The 25,983-nt window shown below is 47.4% G+C and overlaps 4 protein-coding genes across 6 annotated transcripts in view; 3 read left to right on the top strand and 1 right to left on the bottom strand.

Moving 5' to 3' along the window:
- LOC138724321 (broad substrate specificity ATP-binding cassette transporter ABCG2-like) overlaps positions 1-25,983 on the top strand; it is a 434,882-nt gene that overhangs the window by 246,257 nt on the left and 162,642 nt on the right. The gene's annotated exons all lie outside the window — the stretch shown is intronic.
- HIF1AN (hypoxia inducible factor 1 subunit alpha inhibitor) lies at positions 9,137-17,729 on the bottom strand. Its single transcript, XM_069863308.1, has 8 exons — positions 17,547-17,729; positions 16,291-16,541; positions 15,589-15,737; positions 13,724-13,869; positions 13,467-13,573; positions 13,021-13,084; positions 12,692-12,802; positions 9,137-11,574 (listed from the first exon to the last, which is right to left on the bottom strand). The coding sequence occupies exons 1-8, from the start codon at positions 17,682-17,684 to the stop codon at positions 11,530-11,532; spliced, it is 1,011 nt and encodes a 336-aa protein (XP_069719409.1). The 5' UTR covers positions 17,685-17,729; the 3' UTR covers positions 9,137-11,529.
- On the top strand, positions 19,735-23,889 carry NDUFB8 (NADH:ubiquinone oxidoreductase subunit B8). Its single transcript, XM_069864303.1, has 5 exons — positions 19,735-19,867; positions 19,987-20,113; positions 21,655-21,754; positions 22,827-22,982; positions 23,660-23,889. Exons 1-5 carry the CDS (start codon positions 19,765-19,767, stop codon positions 23,750-23,752), a joined length of 579 nt encoding a protein of 192 aa, XP_069720404.1. The 5' UTR covers positions 19,735-19,764; the 3' UTR covers positions 23,753-23,889.
- The window catches only part of SEC31B (SEC31 homolog B, COPII coat complex component), a 34,863-nt gene continuing 32,724 nt past the window's right edge, over positions 23,845-25,983 (top strand). For 2 of the 3 annotated variants that reach the window (XM_069864268.1, XM_069864265.1), the window contains exon 1: positions 25,227-25,268. The gene's annotated coding sequence lies outside the window, so the exon portion shown is untranslated. Of the gene's footprint in view, positions 23,973-25,226; positions 25,269-25,983 lie in introns of those variants that run through there. The other variant, XM_069864266.1, reaches the window with a different exon arrangement.

Genomic DNA, 25,983 nt, shown 5'->3' with positions numbered 1-25,983 from the left:
TGTTAGATGTGTAAAACCCAAGTGCATTGTAGTAGATGACAGAGCTCCTTGACAGGGTGCAAAACAGTTGCCTCCAGGAAGAATTTGAACTGCTGCAGGCTCTGCAATAGCTGGGAAGGTGCTACCCCAGGCAGCATATGCAGCTGGAGCCTTGGAGGCACGGAAGGTGAACAGGAGCCAGCACTCCCTTTCTGGGAGGCCAAACTAGCTGTTAACCTGCAGCGCCTCCGTGGCTCCCAACCTGTGCCAGCCCTGATCCACCTAGCCCATCAGTTCTGCCTCATTGACTGCACACAACCTCTTCCAAATGCTGTTGTAAACAGCAAGCTCTTGGAGAAGGCTGGAAGGTGGCACTGGTAAGGTTCATGGGCCACCTCCTGGCTCTCTCCTCTCCAAGCATAGCCACCTTGCCACATGAAGGAAACCTTTGGCAGCTGCCTTGTGCCAGGAGACAGGGCTTGTTGAGCTTGGCTGAGTAATCCCAGCCGCTCCCGTCACTGCAGCTGCATGCATCCTCGTTCTCCCAACCTAAGGATCGCTGCCTCGCTGAATCACCCCATTAAATTGCTAATATCTTATTGTTCTTTAAGATTTCGAAACTTGCTGCGAAACGTTTACAGATAATTTTTTTTGCCTGCAGTCACTGTGCCTAATGCCCAGTCATTGAGTGCCATATGTGTTTATATGCACTGCAATTTTCCACTTGATTACATTTTACCACAAACACTTTCATCTACTCCACAAAGACAGCAGCAACACATCCATAATGTTCAGAGCAGCCCAGACAGACAGAGCCCAGACACAAAAGTCTCTGCTGGCCAGGGCATCTCAAAATGTGACTCCTAAATCAAACCAACCTAACCTCCAGTTCTGAAGTCCCCACGGACACAAGCACCACTGTCACCTAAAGGAACATGCAAAGTTAGCTTCATGCTCTAGCTTTCCCATTAAGTACCAGGTACTGCTCAAAGGTCTGGAACAGCTGCACAACATGGAGATGCTTGCCAATAACCAAGGATATCTCAAATTTTCTAGGAGATAGGAGATGACCTAGGCCACTGTGAGGGTGCTTAGCACCTGTAACTGAAGCTGCAGAAATCCACTGGGACAGCAACAGCACAGCATGCATCACACATCAGTTCAGAAGTTACATCCTGAACTCCTGAAAGCGGTGGCAAGTTTTTGTTCAGCCCCTAACTAGTTGGGCATAGTCCAGCTTGTCCACAGCAGGGATTACAGCTCCTGATTGCAACACCTTCCCATTTGCAACTAGGCAAGCCACCTCATCACAGCACATAGCACCCTGGTCAGAAGGTCAGCCCCTTCATTCCAGCTGGCTTGGGGCCACAACAGTGCTCATGCAACCAGGCCACAGCCTTCCTAAAGCAGTCAGGCAACAGATGCATCTACGCAGCAGCACTGACGTCCCTATGCGAGCTCATTTATTTCTCCAGTTCAGTGCAGTACTGAGCAGAGCACACCGGCTCAGCAGCTATGGTAAGACCTCTGCAATAGTGAGCCCAGTCTCAACACTATGCTGATGTGGCAATGCCACTATGGTTCTGCAAACAGCTCAGCCCTTGCCCTGCGACATCCCACCCTCTCCATTGCATGGAACGGACAGTCTCTGGAGAAAAGTGACAAGAGTCTGCCGTGTGATGACCAAGAGCTCCCAATCCATTACCTTCTACCTGAGCCTGCCTTACTGACCAGCTTTGCTGACAGACATGGTGCAAGTTCAGTGAGGAAGCTCTCCATAACCCCGGAGAATAAAGAATGTAGCCTATGACACCCTGCCACAGGGCTTCTACAGAGAAGCAGAATAATCTGATGCTTCCTTTATGCTCTGGGTTATCTGGGCCCTATAATAGTTTTATGGAGTGGGATGAAATACAACACATCAGGCAACGAGTTCTCTTGGGCAAACCCATAGGACCACAGAATAATGGATTGCAAGAAGCCTCAAGAGATCATCTAGTTCACCATCCTGCTTAAAGAAGGTACAATTAGATGAGGTTGCTCAGAGCCTTGGCAAGTCAAGTCAATATTTCTAAGGATGGAGACACCACAACCTCTCTGGGTAGGCAAAGTTGAATTTGATGAATGAAAACAGTGATAACCTACTGCTGCGCATTCTCAGGCTCCTCTTTCCATAGTTTAGCCTTGTAAGAGAGCAGGAAAGACAGACAGTATTGTGTCCTGCTTGCTGTTCATAGCTTGGGAGGGTAAAGACACAAATTTTGTCACTGCAGTGCGGTGATTCAAAGCCTTCAGTGCACACAACAGGCAGGAACACTTAAAGACCTAGACCTCACTAGGGCTGTTGGCAATTTAAAACAGGGTTTCTAGGACAGACAGTGTTAACTACATTAGTTGGACTTAATTTCTGAAGATCTCACACACTGTGCAAACTCAGCCCTGAGATGAACTATCCAAGACTTCTGTCATATTTCCTTCTTATGTTATATAGTCAAGAAAAAAATGTTACTATTTAGTACTAGATGTAAACTGCCCAGGGACAGCTCATTTCTGCTGCTAATAAACATATCCTTTCCTTGACAAAACACACGGGAGTAAATACAAATACCACACAGTGGAGAGGAGGCACTGAAGCCATTGGTGGTCACTAGCGTAGAAGACCAAAGTCAGCATTCCTTGCCCAGGACACATGAGCACAAGCCTTCAGAAAGCAAGCCAGATCAATAAGCCTAGCTGCCAAGAAGGGCCACCACTGTTCTGTCAGACAGTTACAGCTTCTTGTTCAACAATGCTGCTTAGCACCACCAGCACAAAATCAATATTTCCTAGAGAGAAATGCTAGTTTAGAGAAACTCAGCAGTGACCTTGGTGGAGATCACTCCCAAGACATGGGGCAGCACACACTGCCTTTTCATCTGCTGGGAACTGCCTCTTAACGCCTCTTTAGTTCAAGTCTTCCTACCTTCTAGAGATCGAATGCAGGCAGCCCACAAGGGGCAAGGATGTTTGTTTCAGATGAAATCATTGCCCTTCCTTTGAACTTAGGCTGTATCAGATCTGTATCTGAAGGGCAACCTTTTCCCAAGGAGAAAACACACAACAGGGAGGTGTAGGAATGAGGTTGGTTTTCCTTAGCAACTTTACTGAACCCATCCAGCCTGCTAAAACTCACTATCATGCCTTTAATGTAAGGCAAGAATTCATGCTCATGTGGTTAATAGCAAGCAGTGGTGTTTCACAAGGGGGTGCGAGCTTCCCAGCGTCAGCTGGGAGTTACTACTTGCCTACCTGCTCCTCTCAGACAGGTAGCTGCATTGAGGTGGGGGGGTTGGCCTTGCATTGCTGCCTTGTCCCATCTCAAGGCACAGTGACATTAAAGCACAGACACTTCCTTCCATCTGTCCTGCTCTTTGGCCTGTTTGAATAGTTTGGATAGTCTTATTCTAAGGCCTTTCATCTAGGATAACCAATTCATTGCCTTCCAGGCTCAGCTCCGGGCATATTTACTTATTTAATATGAACGTGACACTAGAGAGGATCCCTTGGGTCACTATATCCAGTCTCCTGCCTTATGATACCTGACCACCTTATGTGAGATCTTTAAATCACATTCCATCTGAATTCTGGTGCATCTTCAAGTTCTTTTTCTCCCTTACTATCTCCTCCACTTCTGTAAATGCCAGTTACAATCCATTGCTGTGCTCAAAGGGTCTCTAGATATCCCCAGAGGCCCTGGTCAGAATGGTTGTTCCTGGGCCTACTCTTCTCACTGTGGAGGACATCTGCTTTCATGCTAAGAGGAAAAAATATAACTCTGGAATTATGGCATTCCTTGATTCCATACCGAGGAGATGGAGGATGATGTAAAGCTTGATTAGAGCAGACAAAATCTGCTTTTGGGAACATCATGCACCCCGATCCACCCCATTTTCATTCTAGTTAGGTGGCAGAGAATTTGCAATAGCAGGTACAGTTACCTGAGAGTTCTCCTGGCTGCATGCAAACAGAAGGCATCCTCATGACATTACAAGTCCAGGTGAACCATGACAGAGTTGCCATAGGCAACTTCCTTCCTGCACAAGACAAAGGGGAGTTTCCCAGTAAGGCTTCGACATCCATCTGTGAAACCATCCCCATTCTTTTTTCCCCTAATGATCCCAGCCTGCTCTACTTTCTTCTCCAACAGCTTTTCCCTCCAGCCCCTCTGCCAGAGGCTGATATATTTTTTCTAGGCAGACCGATTTCTTCCCAATTGCCTTTGTACCGAAACCAAGATGTGAAGGGGAGTCTGTGGAGAGGGACAGAGTGAAGTATGACACATTTAAGCTATAGTTAAATGACGTATTCATCCCAGCTAACGGGGGCCCACATGGCACCCTGACTGGATGCTGCCCCACTGCCCATTTCCCAGCTGGCTCTGCTGGAGTTTCCCCCTCACATTCCCCTCCCCATGTTTCTGGAGGTGTCACTCCAAGTGAAGTGGCTGATCTGATCGGTGAGAGAACAAGAGGGGTGCCAGAGAAGGTGCTTGCAGATATTTCTTGGCCGCCTCAAGGAAATAAAGGCCATCGCTGAGCCTGTCAAAATGATTAATTGCTTACAGGGGATGACGGGGAGGAGGGAGTGGGAGGGAAAAAGAAAGGGAGGAAGGAGGAGAGACAGATGGGATGGGGAGAGCTATAAACAAACAGCAAAAGCAGGAGGCAGGATTGCCTCTGTGTTGGGGACGAGGTGGAAGCAAGGGGTCCCAAGCTGTTCTTGGAGTGAAATCGTGGCAGATGAATGGGCCCTTCAGAGCCCTAAACTTCACTTGGAGATTCCTATCCCTTCTCACCCCTCAGGTTTGCACCACCCCCAAACACAGGCTCAGAGAGCGCTAAGGTCTATCCTGCCAGAGTGGTGTCAGGCAGGACAGCCCAAGTAACATGGCCCTGTGACTCCCCAGCTCTATAAATCTCTGCAGTTCATGTGAACTGGCAGACCAGAAGCTTATTACCTCAAATGCCAAGCAAGGTCTTACTGCCCCATAACCTCCAGCTCCACAGCCCGTAGTGGCTGGTATTTGACCTAAATATCCACCAGCACCAGTAATCCTTTCCTACTAGAAGCATTTTACCTCAGTCAAACAAAGATGGATAGGAACAACTTCTGAGAGACTGTCAGAGGTTCTTGCAGAGGAACTTGCAGGAGCCAAGCTTGGGTAGAAACAGCCCATTGCCCATGGTACTAAGCTCTTCCACAGAAATTACCACTTTGGATGCTCTTATAACACCCCTCTCTGTGGGCACTGGACTGTTCTCTTATAGAAGCAAATAATTTGACCTCACTGCCTTAGCTGCTTTCATCTCAACCAGGGCCTTTGCACAGCTCACTGCAAGCAGCCATGGTGCTTAAGCAGCTTGGGGAGCACAAAGTGTGCAGCAGATATCATACAGACTACCTGCCTACAGGACAGCATATACTCTCCTCCCTTCTTGGCTTCCCAAGGGGTCTCAAGTCACATCCAGAGGTTCTCCTTGTCAAGGCATTCAATGGCAAGTCCTGACTAACCAGGAAAAAACACAACTGAACTGGGAGATGAAAGTCATGGCTGTGGCTCCTGCCATCCAGCAACAATGACATTTCTTACAGTAAGGGCAATTCCCTGCCATGTCCAAGTCTGGGTTTTCTCAGGGTTTACAGCAATTTTGCGAGGTGAATTTTGACAGCAACCCTGCATCACCACAAGCTGCCTTCCTACCCAAAAAAATCATTAGGTGCACCCCACCAGATTTAAAGGTACACGTAAAATGTCGCTGTGAATGAGAAGCAGTCCTCCCCTCACATGTTTAACAGAGGGTAAAAGTCACTACCTGCCATCTCTCCAGCCTCAACAACGTGACCAATGGTTCTCCTAATATCTCTCCTGATGAGCACTGGATGAAAGGCCCTGTTAGACCCTGTCCCAAGATCGTTGTTTTGTCTTTGAATACCACTAGGCACAGGAAAAGGCTGAAAATCCAAACTACTGTCATTTGTCTGAGATTGGAGCCAGAAGGGAATGAGGCAACATGGCTTCAGCTCTCCCCCATCTGCTTTGATTTCCAGTCACAGAAATAGTCATTACCCTGACAGAAACCTCTGCCTCAAATAAATGACCCAGCTATAAGTGACCAACTATAGACAGAATAGTTGGTCATCCTCACAAGAACAGGAGCTGAAATCGATGAATCCAGTAAGCTTAAGTCTTCAGATGCATGAACCAACCTTGGTCTGTCATTCCCCCTCCCCACTTATAACTGTTGATCTAATCACAGGCAGTGTAAAATACACCAAAACATTTAACGTGACAGAACTTTGAATGACAGCTGTAGGACAAGTAGGTAAAATAGACTTCATGTGTACTGATAATTTGATCAAACCCCAGACAAATGCAGACCATGGGTTGTGCGTGGCTGGATGATGAGCTAAGCCAGCAGATGACAGACACAGAGAAGTCACAACTGTCTTCTTTTATTTACCTGTCACGCAGCCTATCACGTTCCTCCGTGATCTTGTAGGAAATGACATTATCGCGAAAAGAGCCTGGAACTGCTTTCACATTGCTCATCCTAATCTCTCTGCGTGCCAGTCAAGGCCTATGCCTGATCTCCTCCACACCAGAAACTGAAAGGCTTCATGCAAGGTGTGGAGGATGGAGATTGCAAAAATTGAAGTTGTTTCTGTGTGTTTTGGTGGCAGTTTACAACCAGACACTGAGAAGGAAGACCAAGGTGTTGATAGGGCAAGGAGAGGGCTTCAAGGGTCTCTCTTTCCCTTACCAAGCAGATAGAGCACAGGTAGGATTTTGCCTAGCTACCTTTGTCCACAAGCTTTCCAGCCAATCCAAGACCCTTGCTGCTGCTCTGCATCTAGGTGGAGGGGGCTCTGTAGAGCAACAGTAGCACTCAGACTTTCACATCTCATGGACTTATCTGTGGCTCCAGTGGCTGCCTCCATTGTTTGTGGGATATTCTCCCCCCCTTCCCTCCTTCTAACAAAGATTCTGATTAATGATCGCTCACTCCTAATTGTCAAATTTCTTTTCCTTCATCCTGTGTCTAATCACCAGTGACAGAAGCCATTACGCAAATGAGAGCAGACGACTTCCCACAACTGTTCTCGTTGGTAAAAGCCTTGTAATTTAAAGCTCTGATTTGTAGAGGAAAGCTGCGTTTCCCCAAGGCGTCCGGGCATCTGTTCCACTTACACTCCAAGAGCCTCGACTTCCGCTCCCTCCCCCAACAATTAGTCCTCTGCTTGCAACAAATATTTGACTTTGCAAGGCAGTAATTAGAACTTACTTTGCATGTGTTTGTCACAGTAACAGCATCTCTTTCCCTTTCCTTTTAGGCAGCAGGGAAAAGCACCTAGGGAAGATGGTAACTTCAGGACTTCCCAGGACATTGATGGGAGAGGCGCCATCTCCGAAACAGGAATAGATGAAGACCAGAGTGCAAGGAACCTCCTCACATACACGTGGCAGAAGGGAGGCTTAGAGAAAAAATGCTTTGAAAAAACACATACAACAGTAGTACTCCTGTTGCTGCTCTGCTTCCAGGGCTGGGACAGCAGCATGGGTTGACCACACATCAACACAGAGGCCTGCCAAGAGACCATCAAGATCTTGAGTGCACCATCCCCATTCTAGGACATTAAAAAGCAGCTGGCTACCTTTGGGGTCAGAGTGTTAAAAGCTAAGAGCAGCTGTAAAGAAAAGCAGCAGCAGCCTGGGCCCAGGCCTTGCCCCGCTTTCCCTCAAGAGCTGTTTTGATGCTGAAGGTCTCCTGCTTCACCCCCACCCATGCTGGGCTGCCTCTGCACTGCAGTTACGCCTCATACATACCTCCTCAACCCTGGCTCTGATCCTTACCTACTGGCTTCACCTTAGATTTACTTTATCACCCCAAGTTTCCTAGGTGATCACCAAGCTGAAACTGATCACCAAGGGGGTAAAAACAGTACACCAGTCCAAAAACACACACTCTTCTCTTTCCATAGGAAAGATCCTGCAGCCATGATCTACAAAGATTGAGTCACTTCTTAGAAACATCCCACTTTTCAAGGAACAGGGAAATGGGGGAAACAAAAGAGAAGATAAGTACTGTAGAACCTAAGGTAATAAAAGCAAACAAGAAGACAACTAGAAGCACAAGTGAAAAATCTTGGGAGTCTGATCAGGTTTTCAAGCAAGAGAGTTCTCATGCCCATTTCCTCTGCTTCTCTGTGCAGCCTGAGACATTCAAGCTCTGTGGTGCCAGCCGTGCATGTTACCCAAGAGAAATGAGCACAACAGCAAGACTACAGGATCAGACGTAACAGACCAGTAAGCTCAGTGGAGTAGAAGCAAGTGTGTGTTCAGAGATGATGATCCCAGCAGGCACAGCAGGGAAGGGTGAACACGCCTGTTCACAGAAGACTTTATCCACTTGTCTTTCCTACTCCCTCCACATTCGACCTGTCCCCCAAGGGTGTGAGGAGAGAATGCCAATTGTACCCCAGCCTCAGACAGCTGTGTCTGTCTCCCCAGCATCCTTAATCTATTTAACTCTTCCCTGTTTTACTACAAATTAGAAAATTGTTCAGATTTAGCAAACATTACAGCATCTAACCATCAATGAAAAGTTTATATTGCCATAAAATAACCCGAGTCTTTATTAGGTAGAAATGACTCCACCACCCAAAGCTGCTAATATACACAGAGGAAGCCCCGTCCGTCCCATCCCCCGCCCCACCCCGATCTCCTTGACCAAAGTATGAGTTCAATAAAGGATAAGTAACTGACAGAAATCATTCAATAGTGTAGTTTGGTCTGTCATCCCATCAGTGATCAGAGCAAGGGGACATAATTCAGGTCAGCATGGAGGGAAATTTGTTCCTGCCCTACCACCACTTACTGTTGATAGCGTTCGAAGATATTAGCTCTTTCCCAGCTTTCCTTTCAGATTTATGGAAACAGTATGGGGAGAGTTGTAAAGACACACAATAATGAAGTTGGCATTGCTGTTTTAAAGGTAGTTCTGGAGACCAGCAGCTTTCACCAGTGCAGAACACAAGCGGAGTTATTAGGAAGTCTTTATACACACATTATCTTATACAGCTCTCCTATACAATCACTCACAAAACAAAAGCCACACAGTTCTGTTGTTCAACATTGGTTGTATTTAAGAACTACACTTCAGAAGGTACCGTGTTTGTCACACCCCACCCCCTGCACACACACCCCTAGCAGAGAACACACACAGCTTCCCAATACCATGGCAAGGGGCACTGAAAGCACAAGGTGAAAAGGGGAGGGGGGGAGTCAGTCCATCAGTGCATTGTAAATGAGCTTTCACGAAGTCAAGTGCAGCAAAACCTGTTCAGACACTTTAAAAGTTAAACCTTTGGCAAATAAAGAAAAACATAGGATCCTAAAGTTCTGAAAGTACCATTCTCTCTCCACATGGGATGTGAACTCTCACCCTGAGCTTCAAGAGTTGGTGTCTAAGTAGTACTGGAGACTACCATGTGCTGAATAAATAGCACAGAGATGGGATTTCATTTGAGCATCTTTCAACCAAAGGCATGTGTCCAGGATTCCTGGGAAGACCTTGCTTTTGGCCAGAGTCAGCAGTTTAGCCTTCTTCCCCACCTGCCTACCTGCCAAAAAGTCGAGTATTGATAAGTATCCAGCTGAGTGACCTTTGTCTGGTTCTAACCACAGCTCTGGAGAGTCTGCAACAAGTAACGTGGCAGTCAGACTACTCAGTGACACAGGTACACTTCTTAAACAAGAACCCTACAGTCACCAATTACACTTCCATCTGTTCTGACCTGTAAAGAAGCCAGAAAACTAGCCCCTGGGAACCTCCTGTTTGAGAAGCCTTTCACCTGTGTGCAAGACAAGCTCACTGCAAGTGGTGCATGAGTTCTACCAGCAAAAGGTGGGACCTGAGGCCAAAGACAGAGCGCTTCTTGAGCGGCACGTGCTCAACACTTTTACCAGAATTCCATGTCAGAACAAGCCCTGAAGAACAAGGGAGAAACCACTGGCAAGTCTCATTAGAACAAATTCCCCACTATTCTCTGGGATGAGACATATAGGCTATGAAATAGCTTCTCCCACCTCTAACTCTTGGGATCCATCACAACCGCATCAAATATACGTTACCTTTGCACAATGCCCCAAACCAGGGACGGCAATGCAGCACACCTCAGGGAATAAAAACACAGCTTCCATATAAGCCTAAGGCTTTTGCATGGAAAAAGAGGTGGAGAAAAGCAAAATGATTTGTCAGGGCGATTGCTGAGGACTCTGAGAAGCTTGTCTGGTTTCCTGTCCCCTGGTCTTCGCGCTTCCTAGTCTGCCATGTGAAGCTTCAGAACACAAAAAGGATCAAGATAAACTTAATTCCCTTTAAACAGAAAACCCTGGCTTATTTCAGGTGACTGTACAAGGAGGGAAACCACACACTGGCATGGATTTAACTAATGAACAGGAGCCACACAATACCACACAAACATGCGCACCTGTGCGCAGCCATACACACTTGAGTTCTTGCAGTTTCAGTGAAAAGGGCACTTTCCCACATTAATCTGAGGAGCCAACACTCCTCATGAGGAGAAAGGAGGCTCTATCCCTCTCTGACACTGCGTTCTGACAGTCAAACTCTGCACGCCTGGGGAATTTTTTAGAAACGTGGCTTAACCATTCAAGACTTGGAGAGTGCCCTGGCATTTATGCATCTCCCTTACAGCATTACATCCTCTTTTAACCACACTGCAGCTTCAGAAAAGCAGGAGAGAAGCCTGCACCCTCCAAAGAAAGCAGTCAGAAAGGAGGTTTATCTAGATTCCTCCAACACAGACGTTATTTGGAGAGTTTAGGATTTGGCGCTCACGAACTAGATGAATTCACTCTGATCTCTACCCTGTATTAAGTCCAAAACGTAGAAATTTTAAGTTGAAGAAACTGAATCATTTGTCCAGTTGCTCATCACACACAGGCCATCTCACATGCTCATTGCCATTATACAAACAGGTGCCAGAGCTGAGCATGGGCATGTCCTCTAACAACAGAGGACGGTGAAATCAGTCACTCCCCATCTTACATCCACTGCAGGCATCAACACATAAACCCAGCCAGGAGTCGCAAACCCCAGGAGGCTGAGGAAGCATCATCACTCCTGGTTCTCCTCCAAACTCTTCTTCAAATACCTGAAAATCCTAAAGCAACACATCCGAGTGCCAGAAGCCACGCTTCTTCTTGTGGCAAAGAGAGCAAAGGGAGAAAAAATACAAGTTAGTGAGCATCAATCCAGCTTCCAATAAGCGCAGACTCTTTCTTGGAAGGTTTGGTTAGATGAGAGTGGAGGATGAATGGGGTACTAATGGTTTTGCAGTTCCAGTAGCCCCCTTTATTGTAGTGGGGCAGGAATGGGCCAGGAAACCCATCAGTCTGTTAAGTGCTGCGTGCAATACTAGCGCTCGGTATCTTCCATTGCTTGTGAACAAAGCAGCTCCAACATCAGTCACCCAGGCAGCCAGGCGTTAGTCATATCGTCCCTTAATCATCATATTCAACAAGGGACCCACCTGTTCAAAGCAAAAACAGATTGTTAGCCAAGACACTAACACAGAAACAGCAGCTGCAGAGTCTGCTCCCTCTGTATCACAATACCTTATGAGCTGAGCGGCCCAGAGCAGATGATCTCAGCACACAAACTGAGCCTAAGGTAGACCAACTTAGTTTCAAAGCATTTTCTAAATAAAACACCAGCGCACACCCTTGAGCATATCCTCAAATACCCTGTCAAAACTGCAAAGTTCTCTGCAACACTCAACTTTAGCTGTCACCAAAACATTGTATCCATGGTATTTGTTTGAAAATTTTTCAACTTTCCACTCTGGAACAGTGATTTCTCAGTAGCTGCTATTAAAAGGAGCTAATAGTCACCAGGGGCTTCTTTTTATAGGGCAGAGAAGGAACACTGGAAGGAAGGCTAGGCCCAAGAATTTTGCTGGGGTTTTGTTTTCAGTCAAGATCATTCCCATTTCTCAGCACTGCCTGAATAGTGAGGGAAGTTCAGCATGCTATGACAGTAGGAATCTCAGGAGAGAGGCATGACCTCACAGGAGTGTGGCAAAGAGGAGTTCCTGCAGAGTGGGAAGGGTTAGAGACCACAAAAACATTTCTATTCACATCCAGTATTTCCACTTTCGGATCAGCAGATCTTCAAAAGAGGAGTATTTCAATCTGCTTTTTAGAAATACCAGTCGGTCAAAACTGCAAAGAATTCAGACATGAACAAGCCACAAATTAAGGGTAAGTGCATGACTTAAATGAGAGAAATCACTTCTATTAAGAGATTCAAATCCAGTAAATTTCATTTTTTTAGCAAATACTGGGTATCACTGCTACACAGAAAGCCAAAGAGTGTGGGAGCATCATCTTCCTGGCGTCTTCCTTCCCCTACATACAGAACAATTACTCCATTGTTTGCAGTGGTTGTCTCCAGAATTATAATTTAAAGAGCTTGCCTTTTCCTAGCAAAGTTCCTTCTGAAGACAGCAATAAGAACCATTCACAGCAACAGAGCAACCCTGCTTTCTCCTGCCTTCACTGTGACACCTGCAAATAGTTGGCATTTTGAGTTTCACACTAAACCATAACAATTTCAACAGCAGTTATTATATAGTTCTTTTTTTGTACCTCTTGTGGATTTCCTAAGGCTTCTCCCAACATCTTCTCAATGTTCCTCATTATCGCCACTTTCTGATGAGCCTTTAGTGGATATTCAATTCTCTTTGGGGTCGGGGCACCCTGAAATATCAAAAATAGCTCACTGCATGCTTCCTGAACTGGCAGATTATTCCACCTTCTCCCAACCACCCAATTCTTCACGCAATTGAAAAGGAGAAAAATAGCTTTCAGCTTTAAAGCCAAGGATTTGGTGCAATGAAGTTCTCATATTGACACCACCTGAAATAGCCCTCTGGGACAGAGCTGCCCAAGCAGTGTGGAAAGGTGCTTGTACTCACCTTGTACCAGAAGTTCACAGTGATGGTAATTCCCCCATTCAGGAGAGACTCAATGTGGTGCCACCTGCATGGAAACCATAAAGAAAGAAAATAAACTATTGCTGTAGCTTATAGTGAAATAACTTGGATGGGTGAGTTCAGACAGCACTAGACAAGCCTTGCCCTATACCTCCATTATCAAGACCTCAGAACTTCTGGAAAACTCTCCTTAAATACAGATCTTTTTCCTGCACAGGTTAGTTGAGTACTTGCACAATAACATAGTGTCAAGGAAAATTACAACTGCCATCCAACATCTAGGAAGTAGAAGCAGGCTGGCCCAAGATGTCACAGAAAATACCATACTGGCTGGAGAAGGCAAAACAAAATTCTCTTAAGAGTCAAGCCAACTCTTCACTTTTTAAAACTGTTTTCTGGTCACTCTGCAGTCCTGCCATCCTTCTTACCAGTACATAGGTATGTACAGCACATCCCCTGGACCCACCACTGTCTCATAGCCAACCACGCTCCGGAAGTTTGGAAATTTCTCATAGTCAGGATTGTCAAAGTCCACCTAACAGAAGAAAACACGAAATTTAGAAGAACTTCCTGCAATGACAGCCCTTACTATTGGCTCTCAGTATCAAATGCAGCTTCCTCCCACCTAGCATCTTCATAAACGCCCTTTTTGGCATGAAGCAGAGAATAGATTGGCTACTCTCACCTGGCTCTGTCTGTCACATGGATGGTGCACAGGATAAGGGTAGAGACATTCAAACTGATCAGGAGGGAATAGGATACACCTCTTGTAACCCTTAATCTGAGCGAAGAAGTTCTGCTGCTCATCATAATGTGCTGGTGTCACATTGCCTACACAGAGAGAAAAGTTGATAATCAAGACACGGTCACACTCAGTGATAAAAGGTGGAAACAAGTTATATTTCTTGCTAAAGACAGTAAATACACTCCAATATATTCAGAACACTAACCAAGGAAAATGACCACAGGAACATTAAAAACTGATCACTGTATCAGTCAGCCTTTATTGAACAGTTGCTACTCCACTTAATTTCCATTCTAAATCCATATTCAGCAACTTATGCTCAACAGGATTAGGATTTCCAGCTTGTTTCCATCAACAGCAGATGGTGAATGTTGATAGGAAGCTCTTTCATAAAACACTGTTTAGATGACAAGTTGTGGAATGGGCTTTCAAAAATTAGTCAAGAGAAAAAGAGTCTAATAGTCAATGTTGAAAAAAATTCTAGCAGCTTCGCAAGGAAATAAGTAAACAAATCTCTTTGTTATTGGGGCTCCAAGTAGTATCTCCTTAGCCTGATTAACAGTTCTGAAATTTGATTGCCACAACTAGATCTTAAACTCAATTAAGTCTTTAAACACGGTGGGGCATTTTGCACTCCTCACAACTACATTCTTCAGCCTGTTTGCCAATTCAGATATTACTCTTCCAGCTTGCTCTTTATCTGTATTTTCGCTAAAGAGAATTAAGTTAACCCATAACTTCATTAAATAGATCATATAATCACATGTTCCCATACAGACACTCCTTCTACTAACACACACTGGTCCAAGACAACTCCTCGATTCTTGTCCATAACCTGTTAACAGGATTTTAGTGATCATATTGTAACCCAAGGAGAAGTGCTGGTGCAGTGCCTTCAACTGAAGTTCTATTCTTTTCTCTCAGCTGGTAAAACAAAGGGAAGAGACAAACTACTCCAAGTTGAGTATGAATTGTTGCAAAGGGGAAAAAAATCTGCTGTCAGAAATGAGCAGTCAAGTAATTATAACAGGACAATTATAATTGGATGTGATGGCCACACTGATTACAGGCCATCCCACTCCACAAAACTATATATGTTCCTTGCCAAGTTTTTGAGATTACTTTCTAACAGAGCACTCCCCTTGTCCACAGAGTAGTAGGACCTGCCTTCTAAGGCACCTGCCCATAAGTCAGTCTCGACACAGATCTGGAATTCCACTATCCACTCTTCTTATGATTTATCAATCCTTAAGATCTCCAGTGCCCTCTAACCTTCCGGAAACAATTTCAGCTGTTAACTGAAAGAATATCTCCCCACCGTGTGCCAGCTCAAATAAGAACAAATGCATCAAAGAATTAACATTTCCTCCAGGGCAGACATTGGACACACTAACAAAAGCCCAGAAATATTTGCTCATCTTGCAAATCCTTTGCAGTATAAATCTGCAGACTATGAGAATTTTAAATCTACAACATCTGAAGCATTCAGACAATAAACAGGTCTCAGAATATCTGCAATTACTGATAACATAACCCTACCAGCATCACACAGAGCTTTCCCATGGGCAAACTACATCCAGGCATTCACTGCATGTCCCTGGGGGAGATACATGCTACTCCTTTGGCTGATTCCTCTCTACGACCCAAGTTAAGTTGTGACAACAGTCCTCTCCCAACCCAAAGCTTTAAAGCTGCTTGCGCTGAAAGAACACTAGTGGAAAATCTATCTGAAAGACCTTGTGGAACTGAAGTACAGCACTGCTCACCGAATCTTCTCCCCTTCTCCTCCAGAGGAAGCTGCTTACCTTCCATGCCAATAAGAAGCAAGTTAGAAGTCAGCTGACCCCAGCCACGTTTCCCTTGCTGTTTGTTAATCCAGTTCCAGTTGAAGCCAAGGAAATCGACCACAATCTTCCTTCCAACTGTATCATTCAGGGTTTGCTGCAGGTATAGCCTGTGTTTTCCCAGAGACGAGCAGATGTCAAGTATTCAGCTTTGTCATGAACATAAAGATATATCTCTGCATCTCTTCAGAAATATTTCAAAACATAAAGACATAACTCCTAGAGATTCTGTTCTACACTGCACATATACAAACTTTTCTCACCTTTCTGAAAGAGGGTAAGCACCAGCTATCTTAGTATTGTTTAAGAAAGGCTGGTACAGGGTATGGCACTCTTGTAATCACCTAATCACTTGGCTCTTCTGCCAATACCATAGTCTGCCAAAAGAAACTGAAGCTACTGAAGGCCTTCTCTACTCAAATCTTGCCTTGGACAGACGAAAAAACAAAGTTTATGCAGCCAACGTGAACAGCTTGTTTAACTAATGGTATGAATTTTTTTATCAGGTAACAAGGCTGCTGTCAAGTAGCATCTCTGCAGGAAAAGCAGGGCTATTTTAAAAAACAAAAAGTTTGAGAGGTTTTAATCATCAACATTCACTGAAGAGAAACTCAGCCCCTATTTACACCTGCAGAAACAGAGGAACTACCATGTATCACTTACCTCTCAGCACTCCCTTTTTGTTGTATTTCTTTGAGTCTGTCCACAAACTCAGCAAACTTCATCTCTTCCCTGCTCGACTTGGGTTTGAAGTTCTTAAAATTGGCCATCTTTTTCTCATCATAGTATAAAAACTTGTGTGTGCTGGCACTATACACTGAAAAGTCCCCATTGCCAATGTTTTCCTGGAGGTAGTCCAGGTCCCATTTCAAAGCAGGATAAACCAGATTTGTATCTGTCAGCACCACTGGCTCCTGGAGAGTGGAGAGGAAGTTTATAGATTCAAGGACCTCTTGAACGCAAAAGCGATCACATTCATTACAGCTACCACACACACTCTGAAAACAGAGAGCTAGAAAAGGCAGAGTAATCTGATTCAATGGAATGAGGAGAAAACATGAGAAACTTGACAGGAAGTTTTAAGAAAGCAGCAGCTCCTACATCAAGCTCCTGGTAGCAACAGGACAGATTCCGTTATCTACTTTGCTAATCTCTAACATGTGAAGTTAGACAAACACTAGCTGGGAATGTTTTGGGGCCTATTTGATCCTGCCACGTAGCAAGGAGACACAGTAGATTCTTTGGTCACTTCCAGCCTTGGCTACAAAGAGGATAAATGCTGGCATCTCTGAATCCCGACACAGAGACAGCACTCATTTCATTTTTCAGAGAATTGCAGATTACATTCAGCCATCAAAAACATGACATTACTCCACCTTTTCTACATCTCAAAAAGAACCACGACAAAGGGAAGACAAAGGCCATCACCTATCTCTTTGCCTATAAGTAATAAGCAACCTAAACAAAAATGACAAGTCGCTGTATTTCCAAGCTGTGCAAGCACAGCTTCCCTTCTTGCAGACCTTCTTTAAAAACGAAAAAAGAACTAGCAAACTTGCCAAAACTAGATTGAGCCTGTCCAGAACAAATACAAGAACTGTTTATCCAAGGCAAGCTTCACATCTATAGCCACACTCTCTTAGAAAATAACAAACACGGTTTTACACACTTCCACGATTTCCATCCGGACAACAAAGCACTTAAAGCAAGCGGCGTTCCCTGCGAACTTCACAAGTCAACACCGTGGGATCGAAACGGAACGTCCGCTATAACTGAGCGGAGCAGGACAGCGGCCACAACCGTGCCCGTCCGGGGCGGGGCCGGGCAGCGACACACAGCGATCGAGCCGGGGCGGCGGGGGCGCCCGGTAGAGCCCCAAGTCTCACGGGCCCTGCTGGGCCCGGCCCGGCCCCGCGCACCTCGTTCTCGATGAGCTCCTCGGCGCGGGGGTCGCTGTGGCTGAGCCGCGGGATGGGCCTCGTCTCGAAGGAGTAGCGGCGGAACTGGGAATCGCTCCAGCCAGGCCCCGGCGACGCCGAGGTGGAGGCCGCCGCCATCGCCTCCTCCACCGGAGAACCCGGAACTCGGCAACCGGAAGCGGAAGTTGCCCGCTCACGGCACACCGGAAGCGACGGGCGAAGGCGGGAGGCGGAGGGGTGCCGTGCGGACGGCGGGGGAAAGCGGCGGCGGCGCCCCCGCGCGGGTGCAGGAACCGGCCTTTGCTCTGCTCGGTATTTTGCCCCTTTCCAAGGCTTTTGGTCACTCGGGGGAGCCGGGAGTCCACGCGAGAGGTTCCGGCTACGGAGACGGGGCAGGATCGCCTGCGAAGCCTCCCGAGGCCCTGCCCGTGTCCCCTTCGGCGCGGCGGGAGCAGAGGCCGCGAAGCACCCTTGCCCGTGGAGAACGCGCACTGGCGCCGTGCGGTGCGATTTATACTTGCTAAGAGAAAATATCCGCAGCGGTGCTCAGCGTAACTTCCCCCCCCCCCCTTTCTAGCCTGTGGCTGCATCACTTTAGCACAATATCATGAATTGCGTGCCTCAAGCCATAACTATAAATTTTTTTTTCTTGGTGTGTGTCTATTACAGGAGACAAAGTCAAAATTTTGCTTTTAACTTGGAAGCAGCCAGAATGATGACTGCTGTTTCCCAAGAATGAGAACCACATTAGGCATCAGCTCTGGAGAAAGTGTTAGCTGCTGGCATTCAGTGGTTTCATCCTACAGCAGATGTATTTGCTGTTGTGGCTGCGTGGAGCTTTGCCTCTGAGAGTAATGCAATCTATGTTCCTCTGTCCTTCCAAAATTCATTCATATGCTCAGTTTCTGCAGAAGTGAATGCCACGTTGCCCTTTAAATGGACAGCATTGCTCCTGTAGGGGCAAAAAAAAATTACAATACAATTGCAAATATATTTGGGTGCTTAGGAAGTTTGAGAGGAAGACTCAAATATAAGCCAGAGAGTAAATTCTTAGTGGTGACGAGCCAGTGTAAGGAGCAGCTGACTGCGATCTGGGCTTGCAGCACTGTCTGAGCCCAGACCAAAGCCAGGAGCCAAAGGTCCCCATTTCCAGCACACTGCTGCTGTCCCCAGAGAACTGCACACAGCAGGGGTGAGACAGGCACCAAATGCTGATGTGTAGAGAACAAGAGCAGCCTCTGCACTGGAGGGTCAGGCACTGAGCTAGTAAGTTTATTAAATAACTAATTGACGTTCTAACCCCACTGCGTTGTTGGTTGTAAGGGAGTTGGCTGAATTCAGACATTATCCCTAAAGCAATGTGACGAGGCCTATCTTCAGGATAAGTGAAACGATCTCTTTCCAGCCTGCGACAATTTCCTCACCTCAGGCAGGCTGCGTGTCACGTAGATCATTGTGGTTCATCACTATTTTCGTTCATCTAGTAGGTTTACAATTAATGTTGTTATTAAAAGGAATGAGTTTAATGACAAATTTTCCATGATAGTTTTTGAGCTGCAGAGGTTTATAACACAGGTCATTATAGAGACATTACCCATTACAGCTGATGTGAATAACTGAAGGAAAATGAGTTCAACTACCACAGAGTTTACATAATGAAGTAAACCACAAAATCCTTTAATGCTCGTATTGATTGTGCCTGTAATAACATATCGCTTATGTCTGAGGAATGGAATCGCTAAACTAACATACCAGTTCAGCTCTTTGCCCTTCCTTGGCTCTGCAGAGACAAGGCGATTACATTTGGATATTAACTTTAATAATATCGATGCTGATACAAAAAAGGCAATTTGCATAACACCACCAGCCACGCATCGATCCGATGGAGCATCGACCAGGCTGCACTGCAGGAGCCTGCCGCCTCTGGAAGGCAATACCTGCCATATATTCCTATTACCCCGCTTCTGGCGGTGGCAGCCAGGGAGAAAGATCACGCTGTCGCCCTCGTCTTCCATTAGGTTTTGTGTCAGTATCTTAACAACGGGGGCTGATTAATTAACGCCCCGGACAGTGTCGCCGGAGGTCGCTGATCGCCCCGTCCCCATCGCGGCCGCGCCCACCGCGACCCCACGCCCCACGACAACCCCGCCCATCTATCACTCTGACCACGCCCCGTGCGGCCCCCGCCCCCTCCGGCCGCGCCTGCGCGCTGGGGGCGATGGCGGCGTCCGGGCTGCGCCGTGTCCTCTGGCCCCGGGCGGCCGCGCGGCTGTGGGTGACGCGCGTGGCAGCGGCAGCGGCGCCCGCAGGGGCGCGGGCGGGTGAGCGGGGCGGCGGGAGCGGTTAGGGGCGCGGGGCGGTGGAGGAGGGCAAGGGCGAGGACGAGGGCGGCGCGACCTCCCCGGCCCTCGCCCACCCCGGCGCGCTGCTCTCCCGCCAGCCTCGGAGCTGCCCAAGGAGCTGCTGCCCGGGCCGTACCCCCGCACGCCGGAGGAGCGCGCCGCCGCCGCCAAGAAGTACAACATGCGAGTGGAGGACTACGAGCCCTACCCCGACGACGGCTTCGGGTGAGCTGGGCGTCCCTGTGGCCGGAATCCCCCTTAGACCTGGGAATCGCCCCAAAAGACCTGGGGGTGTTGGTTGACAGCGACTAAACATAAGCCAACAGTGGCCCAGGTGACCAAGAAGGCCAATGGCATCTTGGCTTGTATCAGAAACGGTATGACCAGCAGGTCCAGGGAGGTTATTCTCCCTCTGTACTCGGCACTGGTGAGACCGCTCCTCAAATCCTGTGTTCATTTCTGGGCCCCTCACCACAAGAAGGATGTTGAGGCTCTGGAGCGAGTCCAGAGAAGAGCAACAAAGCTGGTGAAGGGGCTGGAGAACAGGCCTTATGAGGAACGGCTGAGAGAGCTGGGGGTGTTTAGCCTGGAGAAGAGGAGGCTGAGGGGAGACCTCATTGCTCTCTATAACTACCTGAAAGGAGGTTGTGGAGAGCAGGGAGCTGGCCTTTTCTCCCAAGTGACAGGGGACAGGACAAGAGGAAATGGCCTCAAGCTCTGCCAGGGGGGTTTAGGCTGGACATTAGGAAAAATTTTTCATAGAAAGGGTCATTGGGCACTGGCAGAGGCTGCCCAGGGAGGTGGTTGAGTCACCTTCCCTGGAGGTGTTTAAGGGATGGGTGGACGAGGTGCTGAGGGGTCATGGTTTAGTGGTGGATGGGAATGTTTGGACTCGATGGTCCAGTGGGTCTTTTCCAACCTGGTGAGTCTATGATTTTATGGTTAGGGGCCATGGGTGCAGTGTCATCAGCTTAGGGCTCTGAAGGCACACGCCTGCCTCTCAGAATGGGAAAGCTCTGAATAAACACTGCATCAGGGGCTTCGTGTGCTCTTGTAATGCAAGGACCAGAGGGATGCACCGGCAGCTTTCCCTGGAATAAATAACCTCAGCAGATATTTTAAGTGTTGGCGGGTAGTTTCATATGTGCAGAATACTGGATATCTAGGATTCTGCTATTCAGTTAAGCATGCATTTTTTTCCAGATGGTATAGCCCAAAAAGGCCAATGTGAAGCCACTGTTTGTTACAATGTATCAAGGTGATGATGGTTGTGTTAGTTGCATGTATGCATTTTAAAAATGTGCATACAGAGGAGCTATAAAATCCAAGTAATGTTCAAGTCTCCTGTTTCCATAGGCCTAATCTAATCTGTTTTATATAAAATGTGACTACATTCCACCACCTGAAGGGGGCCTACAAGAAAGCTGGGGAGGGACTGTTTGCAAAGGTTTGTAGTAGTAGGAGCAGGGGCAATGGGTGTAAAATGGAGAGGAGCAGATTTAGACTAGACGTAAGGAGGAATTTCTTCATGTGAGTGCTGAGGCACTGGAACAGGGTGCCCAAGGAAGTTATGGCTGCCCCATCCTTGGAGGTGTTCGAGGCTAGGTCGGATGGGGCCTTGGGCAGCCTGATCTAGTGGGAGCCCTTTGCTGGGGGCATGGAACTGGATGATCTTTAAGGTCCCTTCTAACCCAAACAATTCTATGATTCTAAATTAATACATATTCCTTGTATTCTTGTGGGGGTTGTCTGTCTGTTTCTCACAGGTATGGAGACTATCCCAAGCTCCCTGATAAGTCTCATCATGAGAGAGACCCCTGGTACCAGTGGGACCAGCAGGACATGAGGCATAACTGGGGAGAGCCGGTAGGAGTGCTAATACTACTTCTCGTTATGATTGTGATTACAGTGCTGTTGTTACTAAATACTAACATGCACATCTTGTTAGTGCTTTCTGTTTAATTATTTGTGTAATTGCATCCCCAAGAGTTGGAACAGTCAGTTGGAAGTAAACTTAGGCTGTGACCATCAGAGTAAGTATTTTGAAAGTGCTGAAGAACATTGATATCTTATTACAATAGAGGAAGACTTTAAAAACTTAAGTTTTCTGTAGAAATAGGAAAGTCTCATCCTTTTTCTCTGCATGATCTGACTGTGTATGAGAGCCTAGTTCAGAATTGTTCAGCAAAGAAGCCATCGTTTGTGTAAGGTCCTTTTAGTACAATGGAAGTAGCTATTGCTACATTGAAGGGGTTTTTTGGGGGCTAGAATAATGAATAAAGATATTTTCTCTGCGTTTGATAGCTCTCTGTGTAAAGCAGAAAGCTAGGGAGCTGGAAGCAGTACTTGACCTGCAAATTAATGGGTTCTCTGCTTTCGTTAGTGTGAGAGGAGACTACAGGCAGAATATGCGTGGGACTTCCCTATGTGTAGTTCAAGGCAGAAGCTTAAATGCCTTTCTACTTCAATGAGGAACAGTATTAGCTTGCTACCAGCCCTGCTCTTTGTCATGGAGTAACAGTGGCAGGTGTTTTGAGGAAGCAGCTTCCCAGTGGCGGGTAGTTGCTTCTTTGTTTCCAATAACACTACTACTTCTCTTTGGGCTTGTGACTGAACTTCCATTAATGAGGGTACAAATTTATATCATGCCTTTTCAACAGGAACAAATCTAAGGTGGAGTGATCATACACAGATATAAAAGGTGCTGCTATCCTGTAACTAAGCATATTGTCTGGTATGAGCATAGGATGGAATTTGGAGTCCCAGGTTTTACTGTGACAACTTGTGGCTTGTTTCCTCTGTGACTTTATCTCCGCTTTCAAGGTGGAGATGCAACATCATCTGGCAGTTTTATGAATGCTGTAAAGCGTTTCTTCCCTTGATAAAAGGAGCTTGATTGCTGTTGGTAAATGTGCAGCAGTTTTCCTTTGTTCTTTAGATGCACTGGGACTTTGACATGTATCTCCGGACCCGTGTTGATACATCCCCCACTCCAATTCCCTGGCATACCATGCGCAAACACTTCCTTGTCTTTTTGAGTACCATGCTGATCATGTTTGGTCTTGGAGAGATGTACCCATCTTACATGCCTGTGGTGAGTAAGGGGAGGAAAAGTAGCAGGGCTTCTTGTGACTGCCAATGCCCAGAAGAGTGGTTTTGCTGAAACTGGGTGGTGACTGTGAATCCAAAGCCCTGCTGCTGGCAGGGATGGGCGAAGGCAAGTCCAAGGGCCTCACCCAGCCTGGGTAGTTCTGTTGACTGGCTTGGCTCAACTCACAGGTTCTGTTTCATAGTGAGCCGTTTCTGTTCACAGGGAAATAATTTTAAGCTATACTTCTTACAGCATCCCTTCTTTGGTCTGGGTATTCTCCTCCCCTGTGTGTCTGCTCAATGGAGATGCTTTATCTCTTGCCGTGTGTTTTTTATCTACATCTCATGATCTGGATCATTTGGAATGTACTTGTGAAAAACACAGACAGTTTTTGCAGTGTATTATCCTCGTGCTGCAAGATGACCTGTTGGTTAAGATTAAATGCAAGACCACCTTAATTTTTCTGTTAAAGGGCATGGGCTTATACAAAGAACACTATCTCTGAATTTATTTCCCTTGTACTCTAATATTTCTGCCGAAGCACTGAGGAAATAGAAATTTAAGTTGTAAATGACAAGCCTTGATTTGGGTGGGGGTGGGATGGAATGATACTTTTTCCCTTACCCATTAACTTACTTGGTGAATACGGTGAATTTGCTGCTCTTTGTGTTTCCTTTTAGGGACCGAAGCAATATCCCTTCAATGACCTGTATCTAGAGAGAGGAGGAGACCCCAATAAAGAGCCACCAGTGGTGACACACTATGAAATCTGAAAGCTGCTGAAGTACAGAGCTGACACAACTCTGAGCGGTTGGCATCTTCTCTAGTGCTCACTGTGGCATACGTTAATGCTTGTTATTCAATGTTCAGCCACTAACTGCAGTGAAATATATCAATGAAGCCTACTGTACTAGTTGTCTTCTGTTGGTTTGAGAAGGCTGAACAATGGCCAGTGAAAGTGAATGACCTTTGCTGTTTTTTCTAAACAGGCTGGTATGTCTGGGGCAAAGTTCTGAGTACAGTCTTAGGACCGCTACTAGTTTATGTACCTTGTGCACAAACATTCCTTAGCTAAGCGTATTAATGCAGGAGATATTGCCTGTTACCAAGTGGCCGGCTGTGTTTGCTGCTTGGAGTTGAACTAAAATGTCATAATTTAATGTGAAATGACAGGCAAAACCAGAGTGGCAGGTTCTGGTGCTTGGGAGTGTCACACCTTGTGAATAACTGTCCATTCTTACTGGGATTTGGTTTTGATCTCTTCCTGGTCCATATGCCCTCTTCAGTGAAACTGCACAAATACTAGGGAGCACTAGTGAGGCATGGAGCCTTGCAGTGCATAGCTTGAGTCTGACAGCAGAGTTGCAGGCAGCAGTAGTAGGAAAAGGCTAATGAGCAAGTGCAACTCTGGCCAGACCTATTCTGCTGCACCTGGGCTTTCATCCAAGAGCACCGAGCTCTGGGCCTCTCTGCACTTTTGTTTTTAATAGGATCATAGGATAGTTTGTGTTGGAAGGGGCCTTAAAGATCATCCAGTTCCAAACACCCTGTGGTGGGCAGGGACACATCCCACTAGCTCAGGCTGCCCAAGGTCCCATCCAACCTGGCCTTGAACACCTCCAGGGAGGCAGCAGCCATAACTTCCCTGGGCAACCTGTGCCAGTGCCTCCCCACCTGCACTGTGAAGAAATTCCTCCTTATGTCTAGTCTAAATCTGCCTCTCTCCAGTTTAAGGCCATTTCCCCTACTCCTATCACTACAAACCTTTGTCAACAGTCCCTCCCCAGCTTTCTTGCAGCCCCTTCAGGTACTGGAAGGTCACTATAAGGTCTCCTTGGAGCATTCTCCAGGCTGAACAACCCCAGCTCTCTCAGCCAGTCCTCCAATGGGAGATGCTCCAGGCCTCTGATTATCCTTGTAGCCCTCCTCTGGACCCGTTCCAACAGCTCCATCTCCTTCTTATGTTGAGGATTCCAGAACTGGACACAGGACTCCAGATGAGGTCTCACAAGAGAGGAACAGAATCACCTCCCTCGCCCCGCTGGCCACGCTCCTTTTGATGCAGCCCAGGACACGGTTGGCCTTCCGGGCTGCGAGCGCGCCTTGCCGGCTCGCGTCGAGCTTCTCACCCCCAGCACCCCAAGTTCCCCTCCGCAGGTTCACCCCTTCCCGACCCGCGCCGCCCTGCCTCCCGCTCGCTCCGGAAGGCCGCGGGCCGCCCGCGGGGGCGGGGCCGGCGCAGCCGCCGTTGGGCTCCGGTCGCGAGCGCTGCGGGACGGGCAGCAGCCGGTAAGGGCCGCCGCCCCCCTTCCTCCCTCCCCCCCACCTCCTCCCCGGCCGCGAGGAGGCCCCGGCGTCCTCGGCTCCCCGCGCGGTGCCGGCGGAGCGGGGCTGCCGAGGCTCGCAGCCGACCCCGGGATGCGTGGCTTGCGGGGCTGAGAGGCCTTTTTTCGGTTCTTAGCGGGGCCGCTTGTCACCCGGGTGACCTTGGACGGGTCTCTCGGGTTCTGCCCCGGTTCCAGCTTTAGCTGCGGGGTCGGAGGATCCGCTCCCTTTGTGCTGCAGGCCCGCCAGCGGCAGGAACTTTTCGAAGACGAATGGTTGGGAGCCCGGCGACGGGAGGAGGATTGGGAAAGGCAGTGGGAGGGGATTTCTGACTGACAGTATCTAGGTGGAGCGAGAAGGCTTTACTGGAGCGATACCGGGAGTGATTATCATGGCAGCTTAGAGGGTCAATTAGCTGATACAACACCACCCGCGGTCTTTTACGACGTACCTTGAAACCACGAGTATTTCAGGTTAGAGGAGGTGAGGAATTTTTGCCTCTGTCAGCGTTGTTTACGTGGCCGTCAGGATTGGGAACATGCGCTTTTCTTTGCGCTGTTGCCTGTGTTGTCTCCAATTCCCAGCGGAGAGGAGTGATCCCAAACGCTGGATTTCCCTTTGCAGACCGTGTTACCTTTTAAGGGCACTTGCAGAAAACTGAGGCTGCGGGGAGATGCTG

Source organism: Phaenicophaeus curvirostris, chromosome 9 (assembly GCF_032191515.1).
Source record: "Phaenicophaeus curvirostris isolate KB17595 chromosome 9, BPBGC_Pcur_1.0, whole genome shotgun sequence".
NCBI classification, from domain to species: domain Eukaryota; kingdom Metazoa; phylum Chordata; class Aves; order Cuculiformes; family Cuculidae; genus Phaenicophaeus; species Phaenicophaeus curvirostris.
This window is presented reverse-complemented; position numbering and strand designations above follow the sequence as displayed.